The sequence below is a fragment of the Cuculus canorus genome, chromosome 35, assembly GCF_017976375.1.
Source record: "Cuculus canorus isolate bCucCan1 chromosome 35, bCucCan1.pri, whole genome shotgun sequence".
Classification (NCBI taxonomy): Eukaryota; Metazoa; Chordata; class Aves; order Cuculiformes; family Cuculidae; genus Cuculus; species Cuculus canorus.
The window spans coordinates 244,156-264,345 of NC_071435.1; the positions used below are offsets into that span (position 1 = coordinate 244,156).

Consider the following 20,190-nt stretch of genomic DNA (forward strand, 5'->3'; position numbering starts at 1 on the left):
GAGGGGGATTGGGGGGCTCTGAAGGGGATTGGGGGGAATAGAGGGGGATTGGGGGGAATTGGGGAGAGATTGGGGGAAATTAGGGGGAATAGAGGGGGATTGGGGGGGAATAGAGGGGAATTGGGGGGCTCTGGGTGGGAATGGGGGGAATAGAGGGGGATTGGGGGGTTCTGGGAGGGATTGGGGGGGAATAGAGGGGAATTGGGGGGAATTGGGGAGAGATTGGGGGGAATAGAGGGGGATTGGGGGGGAATAGAGGGGGATTGGGGGGTTCTGGGAGGGATTGGGGGGGAATAGAGGGGGATTGGGGGGAATAGAGGGGGATTGGGGAGAGATTGGGGGGGACTGGGGGGGAATAGAGGGGGATTGGGGGGCTCTGAAGGGGATTGTGGGGGAACAGAGGGGTATTGGGGGGAATAGAGGGTTATTGGGGGGCTCTGGAGGGTTTGGGGGGAATGGAGGGGGATTGGGGGGATATGGAGGTGATCAGGGAGAGATTGGGGGACTCTGGGTGGGGTATGGGGGAGATTGGGGGGAATTGGGGGGCTCTGGGGGGGATTGGGGGGAAGAGAGGGGGTTTGAGGGGAATAGAGGGGGATTGGGGGGCTCTGGGGGGGATTGGGGAGAGATTGGGGGGCTCAGGGTGGTATATGGGGAGTTTGGGGGGGAATAGAGGGGGATTGGGGGGCTCTGGGGGTGTTGCGGGGCTCCGGGGGGGGGGTGGGGGGACCCCGCACGGGCCTGGGGTCCCCAAAGCCGTGGGCTGCGGGTGGGCAGGAGAAGCGGGGACCCCCCCGGGCCCCCCCCGGCCTCGGCGGCGGCGCCGGATCGATCGGGAGCGCCGGGAATCCCCAAAAATCAATGGCAGCGTCGGCAGCGCCCGCGAAGGCCATCGATCGGGGGACACCGAGCCCCGGGACAGACGGACGGACGGACGGATGGACCCCCGTATGGCCCAGCGACACCGAGCCCCGGGACAGACGGACGGACGGACGGACGGACCCCCGTACGGCCCAGGGACACCGAGCCCCGGGACAGACGGACGGACGGACGGATGGACCCCTGTACGGCCCAGGGACACCGAGCCCCGGGACAGACGGACGGACGGACGGACGGACCCCCGTACGGCCCAGGGACACCGAGCCCCGGGACAGACGGACGGACGGACACCCGTACGGCCCAGGGACACCGAGCCCCGGGACAGATGGATGGACGCACCCCAGTACGGCCCAGGGACACCCCAGTACGGACAGACAGACGGACCCTGATATGGCCCAGGGACATCCCAATATGGACAGACAGACGGACCCCGATACAGCCCAGGGACACCCCGATACGGACAGATGGATGGACCCCAGTACAGCCCAGGGACACCCCGATATGGATGGACAGACGGACCCTGATACAGCCCAGAGTCACCCCAACATGGATGGACAGACGGACGGACCCTGATACGGCCCAGAGTCACCCCAATACAGCCCAGAGTCACCCCAATATGGACAGACGGATGGACCCTGATACAGCCCAGGGACACCCCGATACGGATGGATGGATGGACCCCAATATGGCCCAGAGTCACCCCAATACGGATGGACAGACGGACACCGATACGGCCCAGAGTCACCCCAATACGGACAGATGGACGGACCCCAATACGGCCCAGGGACACCCCGATACGGATGGATGGATGGACCCCAATATGGCCCAGAGTCACCCCAATACGGATGGACAGACGGACACCGATACGGCCCAGAGTCACCCCAATACGGACAGATGGACGGACCCCAATACGGCCCAGAATCGCCCCAATATGGACGGACGGACAGACCCCAATATGGTCAAGGGACACTCCAATATGGACAGATGGACGGACCCCGATACAGCCCAGGGACACCCCGATACGGACAGACAGACAGACCCTGATATGGCCCAGAGTCGCCCCGATATGGACGGACAGACGGACCCCAATATGGCCCAGAGTTGCCCCGATATGGACGGACAGACGGACCCCAATATGGCCCAGGGACGCCCCGATACGGACGGACAGACAGACCCTGATACGGCCCAGAGTCACCCCAATATGGACAGACAGACGGACCCCAATATGGCCCAGAGTCGCCCCGATACGGACGGACAGACGGACACGGGTTGTGTGTGAGGGATGAGGGGAAACAGGGACACAGAGCCCTGATCACACGTGTGATGGACACGGGGGGACACGGGGGGACATGGACAGACATGGATGACACGGATGGATGGACACGGATGGACACGGACGGACGTGGAAAACATGGAGGACACGGAGGGAGAGGGAAGGACGTGGGTGGACACGGAGGGACGGGGGAGCGGCCACTGAGATGGAGCCACGCGGTCACTCTGCGGCCGGAAAATGGCTGCGGCCATGGGGGAAAGGGGGGAAAGGGGGGAAAGGGGGGAAAAGGGGGGGGAAAAGGGGGGGAAAGGGGGAAAAGGGGGGGAAAGGGGGGAAAAGGGAGGAGAAATGGGGGAAAAGAGGGGAAAAGGGAGGAGAAAGGGGGGAAAAGAGGGGAAAAGGGAGGAAAAGGGGGGGAAAGGGGGGGAAAATGGGGGAAAAGGGAGGGAAGGGGGGAAAGAGAGAAAGGGAAAAGAGGGGAAGGCGGGAAAGGGAAAAGGGGGGAAGAGAGAGAAGGGGAAAAGGGGAAAAGGGGGGAAAAGGGAAAGGGGGAAAAGGGAAAAAGGGAAAAAGGGGGGGAAGAGATAAAAAGGGGGAAAAGGGGGGAAGAGGGGGAATGAGGGGAAAGGAGGAGAAAGGGGGAAAAGGGAAGGGGGGGAAGGGGGTGGGAGGGAAAAAAGGGGGGATGGGAGGAAAAGGGGCGGAAAAGGGGAAGGAAAAGGGGAAAAGGGGGAGAAAAATGGGGGAAAAGGGGGAGAAAAGGGAGTGGGAAGGGGGAGGAAAAGGGGGGGAAAAGGAGGGGGGGAAGCACCCCTCAAATAAATCTGCACCCCAACATCACCCCCTCCCCAATAAAGGACACAAACCCCGAAAAGCTCTGCACCCCAAAAAAGATGTGCCCCCCCCCAAAAAAAAGGCCCCCGACTGCCAAAGTGCCCCCCCACACCCCACTCTGCCCATTCCCATTCCGTTCTGCCCCCCCAGATTCCATTCTGGGCCCCCAATTCCATTCTGGGCCCCCAATTCCGTTCTGACCCCCCAATTCCATTCTGACCCCCCCAAATACGATGCCACCCCCCCATATCTCATTCTCCCCTCCCATATTCAACGCTGCCCCCCCAAATCCCATTCTACCCCCCCATATCCGATGCTGCCCCCCCATATCCGATGCTGCCCCCCTATATTTGACGCTGCCCCCCCGTTTTCCATTCTCCCCCCCCCCCATTCCATGATTCTGCCGCATGCGTCCCCCGAAACTCAGCGTCGCCGCTGCCCCCCAAATCACAGCCCTCCTGCGCTCCCCCCCCCCCCAACCGGAGGTGCTGTCCCCCCCAAATTCCCCCTCAGCCCCCCCAAATCCCCCCCCCCGGCCCCCCCATACCACGGTATTGCCACTGCGTCCCCCCAATATCGCAGCGCTGCGGCTGCCGGGGATGCTCTACACCCCCCCCCCAAAAACCCCTCACAAGAATGGGTCCCAACGACCCCCCCAAAACGCTGCTGCCCCCCCAAATGCATCCAGCCCCCCCAAAAAGACCAAATACCCCCCTAAACGCTTGGTGCCCCCCCAAATGCACTAAATCCCCCCTTAAAATGCACCAAACCCCCCCCCAAATGCACCAATTCCCCCCAAAATACCTCTTGTACCCCCCCCCCAAAATACACTGAGCACCCCCAAATGCCTCGGGACCCCCCCTAAACGTTTTTTAGCCCCCCAATAAATGCTTTGTGCCCCCCAAAATGCCTCGTACTCCCCCAAAATGACCTGAACCCCAACGGTTCCCCCCCCCCAAAAAATGCTTTATGGGCCCCCCCAAAACACACTGTCCCCCCAAAACGCCTCGTATCCTCCCTCCAATGCCTCCAACACCCCCAAAACGCCTTGAAACCCCCCAAAATGCACCGATTCCCCCCCAAATGCATTGACCCCCCCCTTAAAAATGACTCAAACCCCCCCAAAATGCCTCGGAACCCCCCCAAACCCTTTATGTTCCCCCCCAAACGCCTTCAAACCCCCCCAAAAATAACCCAAGCCCCCCCCAAACACCCCGAGTTTCCCCTCAAAAGACCTCAAACCCCCCCAAACGCCTCGAGCCCCCCCCAAAACGCCTCTAAATGCCTCGAACGCCCCCAAAATCGCCTCTAAATGCCTCGACCCCCCCAAAAAAACGCCTTTTTCCCCCCCCAAAATGCCTCAAACACCCCCTAAACACCCCCCCTCCCTCCGGATCCCCCCCAGTCACCCCAAATTCTCTCCCCAAACCCACTCAGCCCCCCCTTAAGGCTCAGGATCGCCCCCCAAAACACCCCCCCCCCTTCGTTTTCACTCAGCACAAAGGATTTGGGGGGGATGGGGTCGATAAGGGGGTGCCCCCACCCCTGCCCCACCGGCAGACAAAAGGGGGGCACAAGGGGGGGACAAAAAGGGGGTGAAATGGGGGGTGATGGGGGGCACAAAGGGGGGTGAAATGGGGGACACAGAGGGGGGTGATGGGGTGGGGGGGCACAAAGGGGGGTGAAATGGGGGGGCACAAAGGGGGGTGATGGGGTGGGGGGGCACAAAGGGGGTGAAATGGGGGACACAAAGGGGGTGATGGGGTGGGGGGGCACAAAGGGGGTGAGATGGGGGGACACAAAGGGGGTGAAGTGGGGGGGCAATAAGGGGGGGCACATCCATAGAGGGAAGGGGGATAAATGGGGTGAAATGGGGGACACAAAGCGGGGGCACAAAGGGGGGGGCACAAAGTGGGGGTAAAATGGGGGCACAAAGGGGGTGACGGGGTGGGGGGGCACAAAGGGGGGGCACAAAGGGGGGGACACAAAAGGGGTGAAGTGGGGGGACACAAAGGGGGTGATGGGGCGGGGGGGCACAAAGGGGGGCACAAAGGGGGGTGATGGGGTGGGGGGCACAAAGGGGGTGAAAAGGGGGTGAAGTGGGGGGGAGCAATGGGGGGTGATGGGGTGGGGGGGCACAAAGGGGGTGAAATGGGGGACACAAAGGGGGGTGATGGGGTGGGGGGGCACAAAGTGGGGGGGCATCCATAGAGGGAAGGGGGATAAATGGGGGGGGGGTTTAATGAAAGGGGGGTGCAAATGGGGGGGTTGGGGGTGACCTCTTGGGGGGGGTTGTGCTGTGGGGGGGTTCTCCTATCGCCCCTCCCCCCCCCCCTTCCAATCAAGATGCAAAAAAAAAAAAAAAGCGGCGCCGTTAAAATATGCAAAGTTTTTTTTTTTTTTTTTTTTGGGGGCGGGGGGGGAGGGGCTGTGTGGGGGAGGGGAGGATTGGGGGGGGGGGAGGGAGGGGGGGGAGGGGAGGGAGCTGCACCAACCTCCGCCTCCATCGGTGGCGCACGGAGAGTCCTCCATGGGCAGAAGGGGAGACGGGGGGGGAGGGGCGGGGGGGGGAGGGGAGGGGGGAGGGGGTGGGGGTGGGGTGGGGGGAGGGGTGACCTGGGGGGGGGGGGAAAAACGGGGGGAGGGAAAAAAAGAACGAGGCAGAACGCCCCTCCCCCCCCCCCCATATCAGCATCCCCGCGGTTACCATGGAAACGGGGGGGGGGGGAGGGGGGACCCCAGGGAGGTTCGACCGAAAATGGGGGGGGGGGGGGGTTATTTCCACAAATTGGGGATTTTTGCCTCAAATTGGGGATTTTTCCCCCAAATTGGGGATTTTTGCCCCAAATAAAGGATTTTTGCCCCAAATAAGGGATTTTTCCCCCAATATTCGGGGTATTTTTCACCCAAATTGGAGGGTTTTGCCCCAAATAGGGGATTTTTGCCCCAAATAAGGGATTTTTGCCCCAATATTCGGGGTGTTTTTCACCCAAATTGGGGGGGTTTGCCCTAAAAGTCGGGGTTTTTTTCACCAAAATTACGGTTTTTTCCCCCAAATTGTTTTTTTTTCCCCCCAAAATTGAGGGTTTTTCCACAAAATTGATTTTTTTCCCCCAAAACTGGGGTGGTTCCCAAAAATTCGGGGTTTTTGTCTCAAAATTCAGGTTTTTTCCCCCATAATTCGTGTTTTTTTTCCTCAAAATTGGGGTTTTTTCCCAAAATTGGGGTTTATTCCCCACAAAATTGGGGGGGGGTTGCCCGAAAATTCGGGTTTTTTTCCCCCAAATTTTTTTTTCCTCAACATTGGTTTATTTTTCCCTTCAAAATTGGGGATTTTTCCCCCAAATTGGGTTTTTTTTCCTCAAAATTGGTTTATTTTTCCCTCCAAACTCGGTTTTTTCTTCCCCCAAAATTGGTGTTTTTTCCCCAAAACTCTTTTTTTCCACAAAATTGGGGGGTTTTACCCCCAAATTCGGGGTTTTTTCCCCCCAAAAATGGGTCTTTTCTACCCAAAATTGTTTTTATTCTCCCCAGGAGTGGATTATTTTCCCCTTAAATTGTTTTCTTCCCGCAAAATTGTGGGTTTTCCCCCCAAACTGCGGTGGCTTTCCCCAAAAATGCGGTTTTTTTCCCCCGAAAGTTGGAGGAGAATTCCCCCAAAATTGGGGTTCCCCTAAAATTGATGTTTTTCCTTCACAAAATTCGATTTTTTTCCCCCCAAATCGGGGTTTCCTCCCCCAAATCGGGGCTTTTTCCAAAAAAAATTGGGTTATTTTCCACCAAAACGGTTTTCTTTCCCCAAAATTGTGATTTTTCTCCCCAAAATTTGGGTTTTTTTCCCCAAAACTTGGATTATTTTCCCCCCAAAATTGTAGTTTTTTCCCCCAAACTTTTTTTTCCCGTCCATCCTGAGTCATTTACACCAACAGATGATCGATTTTACCCCATTATTTACCCCCAGGGATCGATTCCACTCCGTTATTTACACCCAGGGATCGATTTCACCCATTTATTTACACCACCGGATCGATTTTACCCCATTATTTACACCCACGCATTGATTTTCCCATCATTTACACCCAGAAATCGATTTTACCCCACCCTTTCCTCCCCCAAATCCCCGTTTTTACTCCACTATTTACACCATTCTTCCACCCAAACCCCTTTTCCCCCCGTTTTTACCCCAAACCGAACCGATTTTTACACCCAAATCCCCGTTTTTAACCTGAAATTCTGGTTTTACCCCATTTTTACCCCGAATTTAACCACTCTTTAACCCCCAAATCCCAATTTTTTCACCAATTTAACCGATTTTTACTCCAAATCCCCATTTTTACCTCTTTTTCACACCAATTAAACCAATTTTTACCCCAAATCCCCATTTTTACACCAAATTTAACAGATTTTTACTCCAAATCCCCATTTTTACCCCCAAATCCCTATTTTTACCCCATTTTCCATTCAATTTAACCGATTTTACGCCCAAATCCCCATTTTTACCCCCAATTTAATCAATTTCTACCCCCAAATCCCCATTTTTACCCCAATTTAACCGATTTTCACCCCCAAAATCCCCCTTTTTACCCCAAATCCCCCTTTTTACCTCTTTTTGACACCCAATTAAACCAATTTTTACCCCAAACCCCCATTTCTACACCAAACGTAACCAATTTTTAACACAAATCCCCATTTTTCATTCAATTTAATCGATTTTACACCCCAAATCCCCACTTTCGCCTTTTTGACACTCAAACCAATTTCTACCCCCAAATCCCCATTTTTACCCCAATTTAACCCATTTTCACCCCCAAATCCCCATTTTTACCCCAATTTAACCCATTTTCACCCCTAAATCCCCTTTTTTACCCCCAATTTAACCCATTTTCACCCCCAAATCCCCTTTTTTTACCCCAATTTAACCCATTTTCACCCCTAAATCCCCTTTTTTACCCCCAATTTAACCCATTTTCACCCCCAAATCCCCTTTTTTACCCCCAATTTAATCAATTTCCATCCCCAAATCCCCCTTTTTACCCCCAATTTAACCCATTTTCACCCCCAAATCCCCTTTTTACCCCCAATTTAATCAATTTCTACCCCAAATCCCCTTTTTTTACCCCAAACCCCCACTTTTCACCCCAAACCCTCAGATTTACCCTTTTCCCATTCCCCCCAGCGCTGACCCCGCCCCTCCCCGTGACGTCACAGACCACACACAGCCTCTCAGCTCATTACTTTAATTGCTCATTTGCATATTTACACGCCCCCCCCCCAAGAAGTGGGGGGACTGCCATACAAAATATAACCGGGGGGGGGGGGGGCAGCCGGTTTTGGGGGGCTCTGACCCCCCCCCCGGCTGATGGGGAGTGGATTTTGGGGTGCCAGGACACCCCCATGGCCCAAAACACCCGGGGGGGGACATTTTTGGGGTGAAAAGAGCAGATTTTGGGGTTCCCAGGCACTCCCCCCCCCCCCTTAATATAACCTCAATACAAAGGGGGTGAATTTTGGGGTGAAAACCCCTCTTTTATGCCCCCTTTGGTGCCATTTTGGGGGTTGAACCCCATGGGGGGGGTGTTGGGGTACCCCCCCCCCATTAATTAGCAAATTCATCACTAAAAAGGAGGGAAATGGCTTAAAACCCCAAAACCCCCTCAAACCCCCCCTTTTTTTTTGCCATTTTGGGGGGTTCGGCCCCAAATCCATGTGGGCGAGGAGTGGGTTTTGGGGTGCCCCGAGCCGGAGCTTTCATTCCTCGTTAGCACTAACGAAGAGAACGGCTCAACCCCCCCCCCTAATTACCTCAAACCCCCCCCATTTCCCAACTTTTGGGGTCAGAATTGGCCTCAGGGACCCCAAAATCCACGCGGGGGAGACAGATTTTCAGGGATTCTCGGAGCTGGAGCCTCTGTCCCTCCTAATTATCCTAATTAACGCTAACGAGGAGGGCGAGCGGCCTCATACACCCCCAAATCCTATCAAACTTCCCCCCCCAAACCCCATTTCTTGATGTTTTGGGGGGTTTAGGCCCTCAAATCCATGGAAAGTGCTCTTTTTTCCGGTTCCTGCAGTGCCCGAACTTCTCCTCCTTCCTCATCATCATCATAATTAACGCTAACGAGGAGACAAATGTCCTCACAGACCCCCAAACCCCTTTTTTCCCCAACATCTGGGGGGATTCCAGCCATGGAAACCCCAAAATCCATGGAAAAAGCTGTTTTTTGGGGGGAAGCCCCAAGCAGGAGGTTCCATCCCTCCTCGTTATCATCCCGACTGATGCTAAAGAAGATGGGAACGGCCTCGTCCACCCCCAATTTCCCCCGGATTCCACCCAAATTCCCATTTCATAACATTTTTGGGGGTTTTCCAGCCTCAGGGACCCCAAAATCCATGGAAGGGATGGGTTTTCCAGGAAACCCGAAGGAGGATCTCCCATTTCTCCTCGTCATCGTCCAAATCAACGCTAACGAAGACGGGAACGGCCTCGTCCACCCCCAATTTCCCCCGGATTTCCCCCGAAGTCTCATTTTCCCGCGTTCTCGGGGCGGGAGCGGGGATTTTTTCCAGGCCCCGGAATTCCAAACTCTAGGGCGAGGTCTGGTTCCTCTGGGCGGCGCGAAGGAGGAGCTTCCGCCCTTCCTCGTAGTCGTCCTGGTCGACGCTAACGAGCAGGCGGACGGCCTCGCGCCCCACGGCGCGGCGCAACCCCTCGGTGAGGAAAACGCCTTTGAGCGCCTCGAGCAGCGCTCCGTTCAGGTAATCCCCCCAAAAAGCGTCCAGGTAGGAAAGCTCCGAGAATTTGATATCGCAGAGGATGGAACCCAAATCCCGGGATTTGAGAATGCCGCTGGCTTGGCCGAACACGTCGAGCTGACGACCTGGACCGCGAGGGCGGCTGGAGGCGACGCTGCGGCGAAGAGCCGAGTCGTGGTCGCAGTACTCAGCGCGGACGCGCAGGCGGATGTCTGAGGGGCGAAGAGCACGGGAAAAGGGGGGTTAATCCCAAAATAGAGGGGGAAAGAAGGGGTTACTCCCAAAATAGGGGAGAAAAGAAGGGGTTAATCCCAAAATAGAGGGGGGAAAGAAGGGGTTACTCCCAAAATAGGGGAGAAAAGAAGGGGTTAATCCCAAAATAGGGGGGAAAAGAAACGGTTAATCCCAAAATAGGGGGGAAAAGAAACGGTTAATCCCAAAATAGAGGGGGGAAAAGAAGGGGTTACTCCCAAAATAGGGGGGAAAAATGGGGCTAATCCCAAAATAATGGGGGGAAAGAGAGAGTTAACCCCAAAATAGGGGGGAAAAGAGGGGATTAGGACCAAAATAGGGGGAAAAAGAAGGAGTTAATCCCAAAATAGGGGGAAAAAGAGAGGATTAGGACCAAAATACAGAGGAAAAAGAGGGGATTAATCTCAAAATAGGGGGGAAAAATGGGGCTAATCCCAAAATAATGGGGGGAAAGAGGGAGTTAATCCCAAAATAGGGGGGAAAAAGAGGGGATTAGGACCAAAATAGGGGGGAAAAAGAGGGAGCTAATCCCAAAATGGGGGGGGGAAGAAAGGGGTTAATCCCAAAATACAGGGAAAAAGAAGGGATTAATCCCCAAAAAGGGGGGAAAACAGGGGGCTAATCCCAAACCAGGGGGGGAAGAAGGGGCGAAACCCAAAACTGGTGGGTAAAGGAGGCGGCGAATCCCAAAATAGGGGGAAAAGGGAGCCAAACTGGGGAGACGGGACCCCAAAATGTGGGCAAGAGGTGATTGACCTCAATAAAACGGAGAAAAGGATCCAAAACGGGGCAAAAAGACTCAAAAATAGAGAAAGAATGGGGAGTTAAGCCCAAAACAGGGGGAAAAGGGACCCTAAAAGGGGCAAAAAGGGGGGAAAAGGACCCAAAATGGAGGGAAAAGGGAATGAAAATGGGGCAAAAAGGGGGGGAAAGGACCAAAAATGGAGGGAAAAGGACCAAAAATGGAGGGAAAAGGACCAAAAATGGAGGGAAAAGGACCAAAAATGGAGGGAAAAATTGCGGAGAAGTCTCAAAGCAGAGGGAAGAGAGGAAGTTAATCCCAAAATGGGGGGAAAAGATCCAAAATGGGGGGAAAAGATCCAAAATGGGGGGAGAAAAAGATGCAGAACAAAGGGAAAAGGGGGAATTAATCCCGAAATGAGGGAAAAGTCACAGAAAATTGGGCAAAAATGAGGGAAAAGACCCAAAATTGAGGTAAAAGAGAGCCAACATGAGGAAAAAAGGGGAGAAAATACCTAAAATAGAGATAAAAGGGACCCAAAATGGGGCAAGAAGGGGGAAAGAGACCAAAAATGGAGGGAAAAGGGGCTCAAAATGGGGCAAAAAGGGGGAAAAGGGACCCAAAATGGGGCAAAAGGGGGGAAAAGGACCAAAAACGGAGGAATAACGACCAAAAATAGAGGAAAAAGAAACCCAAAACAGGGCAAGAAAGGGGAAAAAGACTTAAAATGTAGGTAAAAGGGACCCAAAATGGCGCAAGAATGAGGAAAAGACTGAAAATGGACATTAAAGGAACCCAAAATGGGGCAAAAGGACCAAAAAGGGAGGGATAAGGACCAAAAATGGAGGAAAAAGGAACTCAAAATGGGGCAATAAGGGGGGAAAAGACTGAAAATGGAAATAAAAGGGACGCAAAACGGGACAAAACGGGGGGAAAAAAGACCCCAGCCGGGTGGAAAGTGGGAAAAGGTCCCCCGAAAGGCAGGGATTTAACCAAAGGCCGAGGGTTTGGCCCCAAAGCGGGTCCCGTACCGCAGGTGACCTTGGCGGGGGGCTCCGGGGGGGGCCGGCGGGGGGCGAGGGGTGTCCGGCTGCTGCGGCTGCTGCTGCGGCTGCTGCTGCTGCGACGGCTGCGGCGGCTGCTGCGCTTGCGCTTCCCGGAGCTGGAGCCTGGCGGGAAACATGGATCAGTGCCCCATAGCGACCCACGGCGTGACCCATAGCACCCCCACAGTCACCTACACTGCTCCATAACTGCCCCCCAGTCCCCCATAACTCCTCCCTGCCGCCCCACAGCAGTGAGAACTGCCCCATAATTGCCCCCCAGTCCCCCATAACTCCCCCCTGCTGCCCCACAGCCACCTACACTGCCTCATAACTGCCCCCCAGTCCCCCATAACCCCCACCCTGCTGCCCCACAGCAGTCAGAACTGCCCCATAACTGCCCCCCAGTCCCCCATAACTCCTCCCTGCTGCCCCACGGCACCCATAACTGCCCCATAACTGCCCCCCAGTTCCCCATAACTCCCCCCTGCTGCCCCACAGCAGTGAGAACTGCCCCATAACTGCCCCTCCAGTACCCCATAACTCCTCCCTGCTGCCCCACGGCACCCATAACTGCCCCATAACTGCCCCCCAGTTCCCCATAACTCCCCCCTGCTGCCCCACAGCAGTGAGAACTGCCCCATAACTGCCCCCCAGTCCCCCATAACTCCCCCCTGCTGCCCCATGGCACCCATAACTGCCCCACAACCACCTCTAACTGCCCCCCTGCTGCCCCACAGTGCCCATAAATGCCTCCTAATCACCCGTAAGTGCCCCGTGCTGCCCCATAACTGCCCCCAAATCACCCATAACTGCTCCCCAACCACCAACAACTCCCCCATGGTGTCCCCTATCTCCCCCCTGCTGCCCCACTGTGCTCAGAACTGCCCCCCAACCACCCAGAACTGCCCCCCAACCACCCCTACTGCCCCACAGCACCCAGAACTGCCCCCCAACCACCCAGAACTGCCCCCCAGCCGTACCAGTCTCCCAGTTCTCCTGGCGGGGTTGGGGGGCGCCGGCGCTCAGGCAGCTCCCCACGACGGCCGGCCCGCAGGTGAACCGCTCCGGCGAGACTGAAACACCCCAAAATCACCCCAAAATCAGCTCCTACCCGCAAGTGGGAGCACTGGGAACGCGGGGGGACGGGAACGGGGGGCAACGCCGGGATGGGGAACCGGTGGCTGAGGGCAACACAGGGATGGGGACGGGGAATCGGTGGCCGCGAGTGACGCCGGGACGGGGAACCGGTGGCATTACCGGTGCGAGGCCGCTTGAAGGAGACGCAGTGGAGCAGGTCGTGGCGCGTGAGGACGCGCAGGAGCTGCAGCAGGTGCCGCACGTTGCCCTCGTCGCAGAGCCCGCGCCGTTCCAGCTCCAGCAGCAGCTCCACGCCGTCCCGCGGCGGCGCCGGCGGCGGACGCAGTCGCTCCTCATCCTCGGCGCGTTGGTGGTGGTGATGATGATGGTGGTGGTGGTGTCGGTGCAGGCGGCGCCGGCGGCGGTTCCAGCGCTCCAGGAGCTGCGGGGAAGCGCTCCCCTCGCCGCCCCACAGCGCGGGGTCCAGCGGGTGCGGGGCCGGAGGCGATTCGTCCAGCAGGAACGAGAGGACGGCGACGTCGCTGGGCGTCAGCTGGGAACCCACCACCTCGAAAAGGCGGTGCAGCGATACCATCCCATAATAATCCAGGCATTCCTCTTCCTCCCAGGGAACACGGGACATGGGGGAACCCGGGGAGGGGCGGCGGGAAGGGGGGGAGTTGGTGTCGTCCCCTCCACCCTGAGGGGAATGGAGTTGGGAAAGAGCTCGGAGGGACTCCACGGCCGGAGCTTGGGGGGGAGCGAGGGGTGGGAATGGAATTGGGGGGGGAATGGGATTGGGGGGGTTCAGGAATGACCCAAGGGGGCAAGGAATGGGATGAGGGGATCAGGAATAACCCAAGGGGGCAAGAAATGGGATGAGGGAGTCAGGAATGACCGTATGGGGCAAGGAATGGGATGAGGGGTGTCAGGAATGACCCTAAGGAGCAAGGAATGGGATGAGGGGGGATTAGGGGTGACCCAGAGGGAGGACAGGAATGAGATGGGGGGGCTGGAATGCACTGGGAACAGGATTGTGGGGTCAGGAATGGGAAAGAGGCTGGGAATGAAACGGGGGTCAGGAATGATCTGGAGGAGAGGGACAGGAATGAGACCAGGCAGGTGGGAATGAGCCTGGAGGGGAAGTCCGGAATGAGAATGGGGGTGTCAGGAATGGCCTTGGAGGGGTCAGGAAGGGGATGGGGGGACTGGGAATGAGACGGGGCACAGGGGTCGAACAGAAATGGCCCTGGGGAAGCAGGAATGAGCCTGGAGATGGTGGTTACGACCCGGGGGGCCCAGAAATAATACGGGGGGGTCAGAAATGGCCGTGGGAGGGGTCAGGAAAGAGCCTGGAAGAGACAAGGGGGGGGGGGGGGGGTGAGGGAAGCGACTCTTCCCCCCTCTCCGCCCACAGACGCGGTGATGTCACTCCCCCCGCTGTGACCTCACTGCCCCGAGGGCCACAGTGTCACCTTCCCCTTCCCCCCCAAATTCTGGGGGGCACAGACCCCCCAAATCCCCCCCTTCCCCTTCCTCAACCCCACAGGAGCAGCCAACCCCCCCCTCCCCCCCTCCCCCCCTACAGCTCCCAGACCCTCATCTCGGGGACCCCCGAGCGCCTCCACACCCCCTCAAGGGGGCTTTAACTTCAGGGACCCCCCCAGTTCCCCCCTCAAGAGCGTGAAATGGGCACACGGGGGCTACGCCAGTGGCGTAAGATGGGGACACGGCCGGCATAAAGAAGCTACGCCAGTGGCGTAAAGTGACACAAGCGGGCTACGCTTACGGCATAAGGACGCACGGCCGACATAGAGGACTACGCCGGTGGCGTAAAGAAGCAAACACACCACAGGGGAGCTACGCCAGCGGCGTTAAGAAGGGACAGTAGCATAGGGGGCTACGCCAGTGTCGTAAGGAGGCAGAAGCACCGCAGGAGGGCTACGCCAGTGGCCTAAGGACAGAGAGGCACCGCAGGGAGGCTACGTCAGTAGCGTGAACAGGCACAGCCAGCACAGGGGGCTACACCAACGGCGTAAGAAGGCAGAAATACTACAGGGGGGCTACGCCAGCACTGCAAGGAGGCACAGCCGGCATAGGGGGCTACGTAAGGAGGCAGAAGCAGCACAGGAGGCTACGCCAGTGGCGTAAAGAGGCAGAAGCCTGCAGGGGGGCTACGCCAGCGGCGCTCGAAGGGGACACGGCCGGTCCCCGCCCCAGAGCGCCCTCCCCCTCGCCCCCCAAGCTGGGGTTCAGCCCCAGAGCCCCCTCCCAGCCCCCCCCCCCCCCTCGCCCCTCACCGTCGCCGCCGCCGCCGCCCGCCCGGCTTCTTCTGGCACCTTCGATCGCTCTGAGCATGCGCGGCCGCCGTGGCCCCGCCCCTACACAGTTGTTCTCCGCCCCCTCCCTTGGCCACGCCCTCCCCGCGCCTCTCCTTTCGTTCCCATTGGCGGCGGCGCCCCCGCCGCGCGCTCCCATTGGCCGCGCCTCAACCCTGGCCCCGCCCCCCCGGCGGGCGGGACCCGCACCGTGCGCATGCGCGGCCCCCGGCACGCGGACGCCCGGGCGCCGGCCACGTGACCCACGTGTGAGGGGAGGGGCCGGCACCGCCTGCCCCCTTCCCCCCCGCCTCCCGACAGTGCGCATGCGCACGAGGGGACAGCGCGCTGCGCGAGTGGCGTAGGGTGGGGACGCAAATGGCATAACGCGGCCGTAGCTGCACGAGGGGGGTCTGCGCCAGTGGCGCAAGGGGACACTTGCTGGCATAGAGGGGCTACGCTAGTGGCGTAATATGGGGATAAAGGTAGTATATGAGGCCTACGCTAGTGGCGTAAGAGCACAGGGCTAGCGTAGGGGGGGCTACACCAGTAGCTTAAGATGGGGTCAAAGCAGCGTGTGGGAGCTACGCTAGTGGCTTAAGATAGGGCTAAAGCAGCATATGGGGGCTACACTAGTGGCGTAAGGACGCACAGGAGGCATTAGAGGCCTACGCTACAGGCGTGAAGGGGCACTGGTAGGATGGGGGGCAACATTAGTGGCGTATGGGGACGCGGCAGGCATAGGGGAGCTGCGGCACTGGTAAAGATGGAGACGCTGCCGGCATAAGTGGCTCCGCTAGCAGCGTAAAGAGGCACAGCAGGAATAGGGGGCTACGCCAGTGGCGTAAGGTAGGGCCACATCCCCCCCAATGGCCGCTCCGGCAGTGGCGTACGCCGTTTGCGTAGCGGCGCGCTCCCTCCCCCCCGCCCCCCGCGTGCGCCCCCACGTGCGCGGCCGCCGCGTGCGAACGCACGTGCGCGCCCGCGTGCGGCGCCGCGTGCCGAACGCCCCCCACGCGGCCGGCAGAGGGGAAGGGGCGTGGTCATGCGTTGGCCCCCTCCCACACATCCAAACCTAATATTTGGTCACGCCCCCGAAGGCGGGTGAGAGCGAGGCTGGGGGCGTGGTCAGTGCTTGGCCACGCCCACCCCGCCAATGAGCGCGCGCTGAGGAGAGGGAGGGGGAGAGCGGATCCTGCGCCCCATAGCGGGGCCCCCCCCCGAGCTTCTCTGCCCCATAGAGGGGCCCTGTGCCTCATGGGGGGTCCCCCCAGGCTGCTCTGCCCCATAGAGGGGCCTCCTGCCCCACAGTAGGGTCCGTGTGTCCCATAGTAGAGCTCCTCAGCCCCATGGCGGGGTCTCTGTGCCCCATAGTGGGGACCCTGTGCCCCGCCTGTGCCCCATAGCAAGGGCCTCAGCCTTCTCTGCCCTATAGCGGCGTCCCAGCCCCGCAGTGGTGTCCCCCAAAGCCTCTCTGGTGCCCTCCTGGACCCCCCAAACCATCCCAACCCCCCAATCACAGCCCCCCCCCATGGCAATGATTTATTGGGGGGGCGATGGGGTGTTAAAAGGGGAAGAAAGTGGAGCCAAAGAGGGGCTGTGAAAGAGGAAGGGGGGGTGAAAGGAAAAGGGGGGGAGTGAAAGGAGAAGGGGGAGCAAAAGAGGGGGGAACAGCGGTAAAAGGGAGGAGGAAGAGGGAAAATGAGGGGTAATGTAGTCCAGGTGGCCGCAAAGGGCGATGGGAAATGAAGGCAGAGGAACGAAGCGCAAAGGACGCTGGGAAATGGAGTCCGGGCTGGCGCTGTCGTCTATATGCGCGCAAAGGCTGCTGGGAGGGATAGTCCTGAAGAGCGCACGCGCGCTTTGGGAGCGCAAAGGCTGCTGGGAAATAGAGTCCTGGCGCCTAAGCACGAGACCCCCCGCGCAAAGGATGCTGGGATACGACGGGCCGGGTGGGTGCCTAATGGTGCCGCGTGCAAAGGACGCTGGGAGTTGTAGTCTCAGCGCACGCAGATGACGACGGAAAAGGGGTGGGGAAAGGAGCCAGGAAGCGTCGCGTTGCCTGGTAACGGCGCCTGGGAACCCGGAAGTGTGGCCTATGGGGCAGGAGATTGTCTATGGGACAGGGAGGGATTTGCTATGGGGCAGGGGAGGGTCCCTATGGGGGAGAGGAGAGTGTCTATGGGGCCGGGAGGGATTTGCTATAGGGCAGAGGGGTCCCTATGGGGCAGGGAGGGATTTGCTATAGGGCAGAGGGTCCCTATGGGGCACGGGGATGGATCCCTATTGGGCAGAGAGGGATTTGCAATAGGGCAGAGGGGTCTCTATGGGGCAGGGGAGGGTCCCTATGGGGCAGGGAGGGACTTGCCAGAGGGCATAGGGGTCCCTATGGGGCAGGGGAGGGTCCCTATGGGGCACAGGGATAGATCCCTATGGGGCAGGGGAGAGTGTCTATGGGGCAGGGAGGGATTTGCTATAGGGCAGAGGGGTCTCTATGGGGCAGGGGAAGGTCCCTATGGGGCAGGGGGGCAGCCCCCCCCCCCCCCCCCCCCCCCGTCACCTTCAAACCCGCCCCGAACTGTGAAATCTTTATTGGTTACCCCACATCCCCCCTCCTCTGCTCCCCCCTATTTACAGCTGTCAATAAGGCTTCATTAAGACACCCCCCACACCCCCCCCCGCCCTGAACCCCCAAACCGGACCCTGCCCTTCCCCCAACCCTTCCCCCACCACGGGGGGGGGGGGGGGGTGTGAGGGGCTGAGCACCCTCTTCACCCCACAAATGGCAGAGATTGGAGGGGGGAGGGGTCGGTTTGGGGGGGCCGTGGGGGGGGCGCAGGCGGGGCCCCCCCCTCCCATCACCCCACAGGCACTTAAGAGCCCCCCCCCCACCCCCTCTCCCCCCGTTTTTGGTTACATAAAGCCGTTTGTACAGGGAAAAAACCCCAAAACAGGGACCCCCCCTTTGCCTGGGGGGGGGGGAGAAGAGGGGCTGTGCCGGCGGCCCCTCTCCCCTTTGCATTTTGGGGAGAAAAAGCCATTATTTGTGCTTAAAAGCCCGGGGGGGGGGGTCACCCACCCGGCTCTGCGAAGGTCCCACCCGTTTTGGGGGGGGCCCACCCGTTTTCGGGGGTTCCCCCCCAGTTTTTCAGGGCTTCCCACCCTTTTTGGGGTGTTTCCCACCCAGTTTTTTGGGGGGGTCCACCCAATTTTAGGCGTTCCCATCCAATTTTGGGCGTTCCCACCCAATTTTTGGAGGTTCCCACCCATTTTGGGGGTTTCCTGTCCATTTTAAGGGGAAATTACACCCATTTTGGGGGCGTCTCCACCCGTTTTGGGAGGGTTTCTCCCCCTTTTGGGAGGGATTTCACCCGTTTTGGGGGGATTTCACCCATTTTTGGAAGGATTTCACCCGTTAAGGGAGATTTTACCCATTTTTAGAGGGATTTCAACCGTTTTTTGGGGGGGTTCCCACCTGTTTTAGAGCGTTTCTACCCGTTCTTGGGGGGGTTCCACCCGTTTTTGAGGGTCACACCTATCTTGCGGGCGGTTTCACCCATTTTGGAGGGTCCTCACCCATTCCAGGAGTATCCAGGCCATTTTGGGGAGGGTCCTGCCCAGTTTTGGGGGGAGGGCCCCCCCTTCACACCCGTTTTTTGAACACCGCTCCTATTTTTTGGGGGGCGGTTTCACCCAATTTGGGGCATTTCCCACCCATTTTTTTAGGCACCCACATCCATTTCAGGCCATTCCCAACCATTTCGGGGGGGCTCTGCCCATTTGGGGGCAGTTTCTACCCATTTTTTGGGGGGTCCCAGTTATTTTGAGGGTTTCCCGCCCATTTTGAAGGTTTCCCGCCATTTTGAGGGCTTGCCGCCCATTTCTGAGGCAGCTCCCGCCATTTTGAGCGTTTCCCGCCCATTTTGAGGGTTTCCCGCCCATTTTTGAGGCAGCTCCCGCCATTTTGAGGGTTTCCCGCCCATTTTTGAGGCAGCTCCCGCCATTTTGAGGGTTTCCCGCCCATTTCTGAGGCAGCTCCCTCCATTTTGAGGGTTTCCCGCCCATTTCTGAGGCAGCTCCCGCCATTTTGAGGGTTTCCCGCCCATTTTGAAGGTTTCCCGCCCATTTTTGAGGCAGCTCCCGCCATTTTGAGGGTTTCCCACCCATTTTGAGGGTTTCCCGCCCATTTCTGAGGCAGCTCCCGCCATTTTGAGGGTTTCCCGCCCATTTCTGAGGCAGCTCCCGCCATTTTGAGGATTTCCCGCCCATTTCTGAGGCAGCTCCCGCCATTTTGAGCGTTTCCCGCCCATTTTGAGGGTTTCCCGCCATTTTGAGGGTTTCCCGCCATTTTGAGGGTTTCCCGCCCATTTCTGAGGCAGCTCCCGCCATTTTGAGGGTTTCCCGCCATTTTGAGGGTTTCCCGCCCATTTCTGAGGCAGCTCCCGCCATTTTGAGGGTTTCCCGCCCATTTTGAGGGTTTCCCGCCCATTTCTGAGGCAGCTCCCGCCATTTTGAGGGTTTCCCGCCCATTTTGAGGGTTTCCCGCCATTTTGAGGGGGGGATTCACCCATTTCTGAGCGTTCTCCACCCATTTGGGGGGGTTTACCCCATTTTTTTAGGGCTTCCCACCCATTTTGGAGGGGATTGCACCCATGTTCCAGGGTTCCCCCCATTTTTGGGGGGTTCCCCCCTATTTTTCATTCCCCCCCCCCATTTTTGGGGGTGTTCCTGTTGTTTTGAGGATCCCCCCCCCCCCCCATTTTGCGGGGGGTGGGGTGGGTGGTGTTCTTCCCATTTTTTTGGGGAATTCCCACCCATTTTGGGTCTCCCCCCCCCACACACATTTTTTGGGGGGGGTCCCACCCATTTTTGAGAGCGCCCCTCCTCCATTTTGGGGGCATCCCCCCCCCAAAGGCCACCCAAAGAAAGGGGAGGGGGGGTACCCCCCCAATCTGTGCCCCCCCCAAAAAAGGGGGGGCTCATTCCCTGCACATTGCCCCACTTGGAGCCCCCCCC

At 58.3% G+C, this 20,190-nt stretch overlaps 1 protein-coding gene across 1 annotated transcript; it reads right to left on the reverse strand.

The window, feature by feature from the left end:
* Window positions 1–8,361: 8,361 nt before the first annotated feature.
* Window positions 8,362–13,656, reverse strand: DEDD2 (death effector domain containing 2). Its single transcript, XM_054052600.1, has 4 exons — window positions 13,037–13,656; window positions 12,760–12,852; window positions 11,765–11,902; window positions 8,362–9,951 (listed from the first exon to the last, which is right to left on the reverse strand). Exons 1-4 carry the CDS (start codon window positions 13,497–13,499, stop codon window positions 9,572–9,574), a joined length of 1,074 nt encoding a protein of 357 aa, XP_053908575.1. The 5' UTR covers window positions 13,500–13,656; the 3' UTR covers window positions 8,362–9,571.
* Between the last annotated feature and the right edge of the window lie 6,534 nt (window positions 13,657–20,190).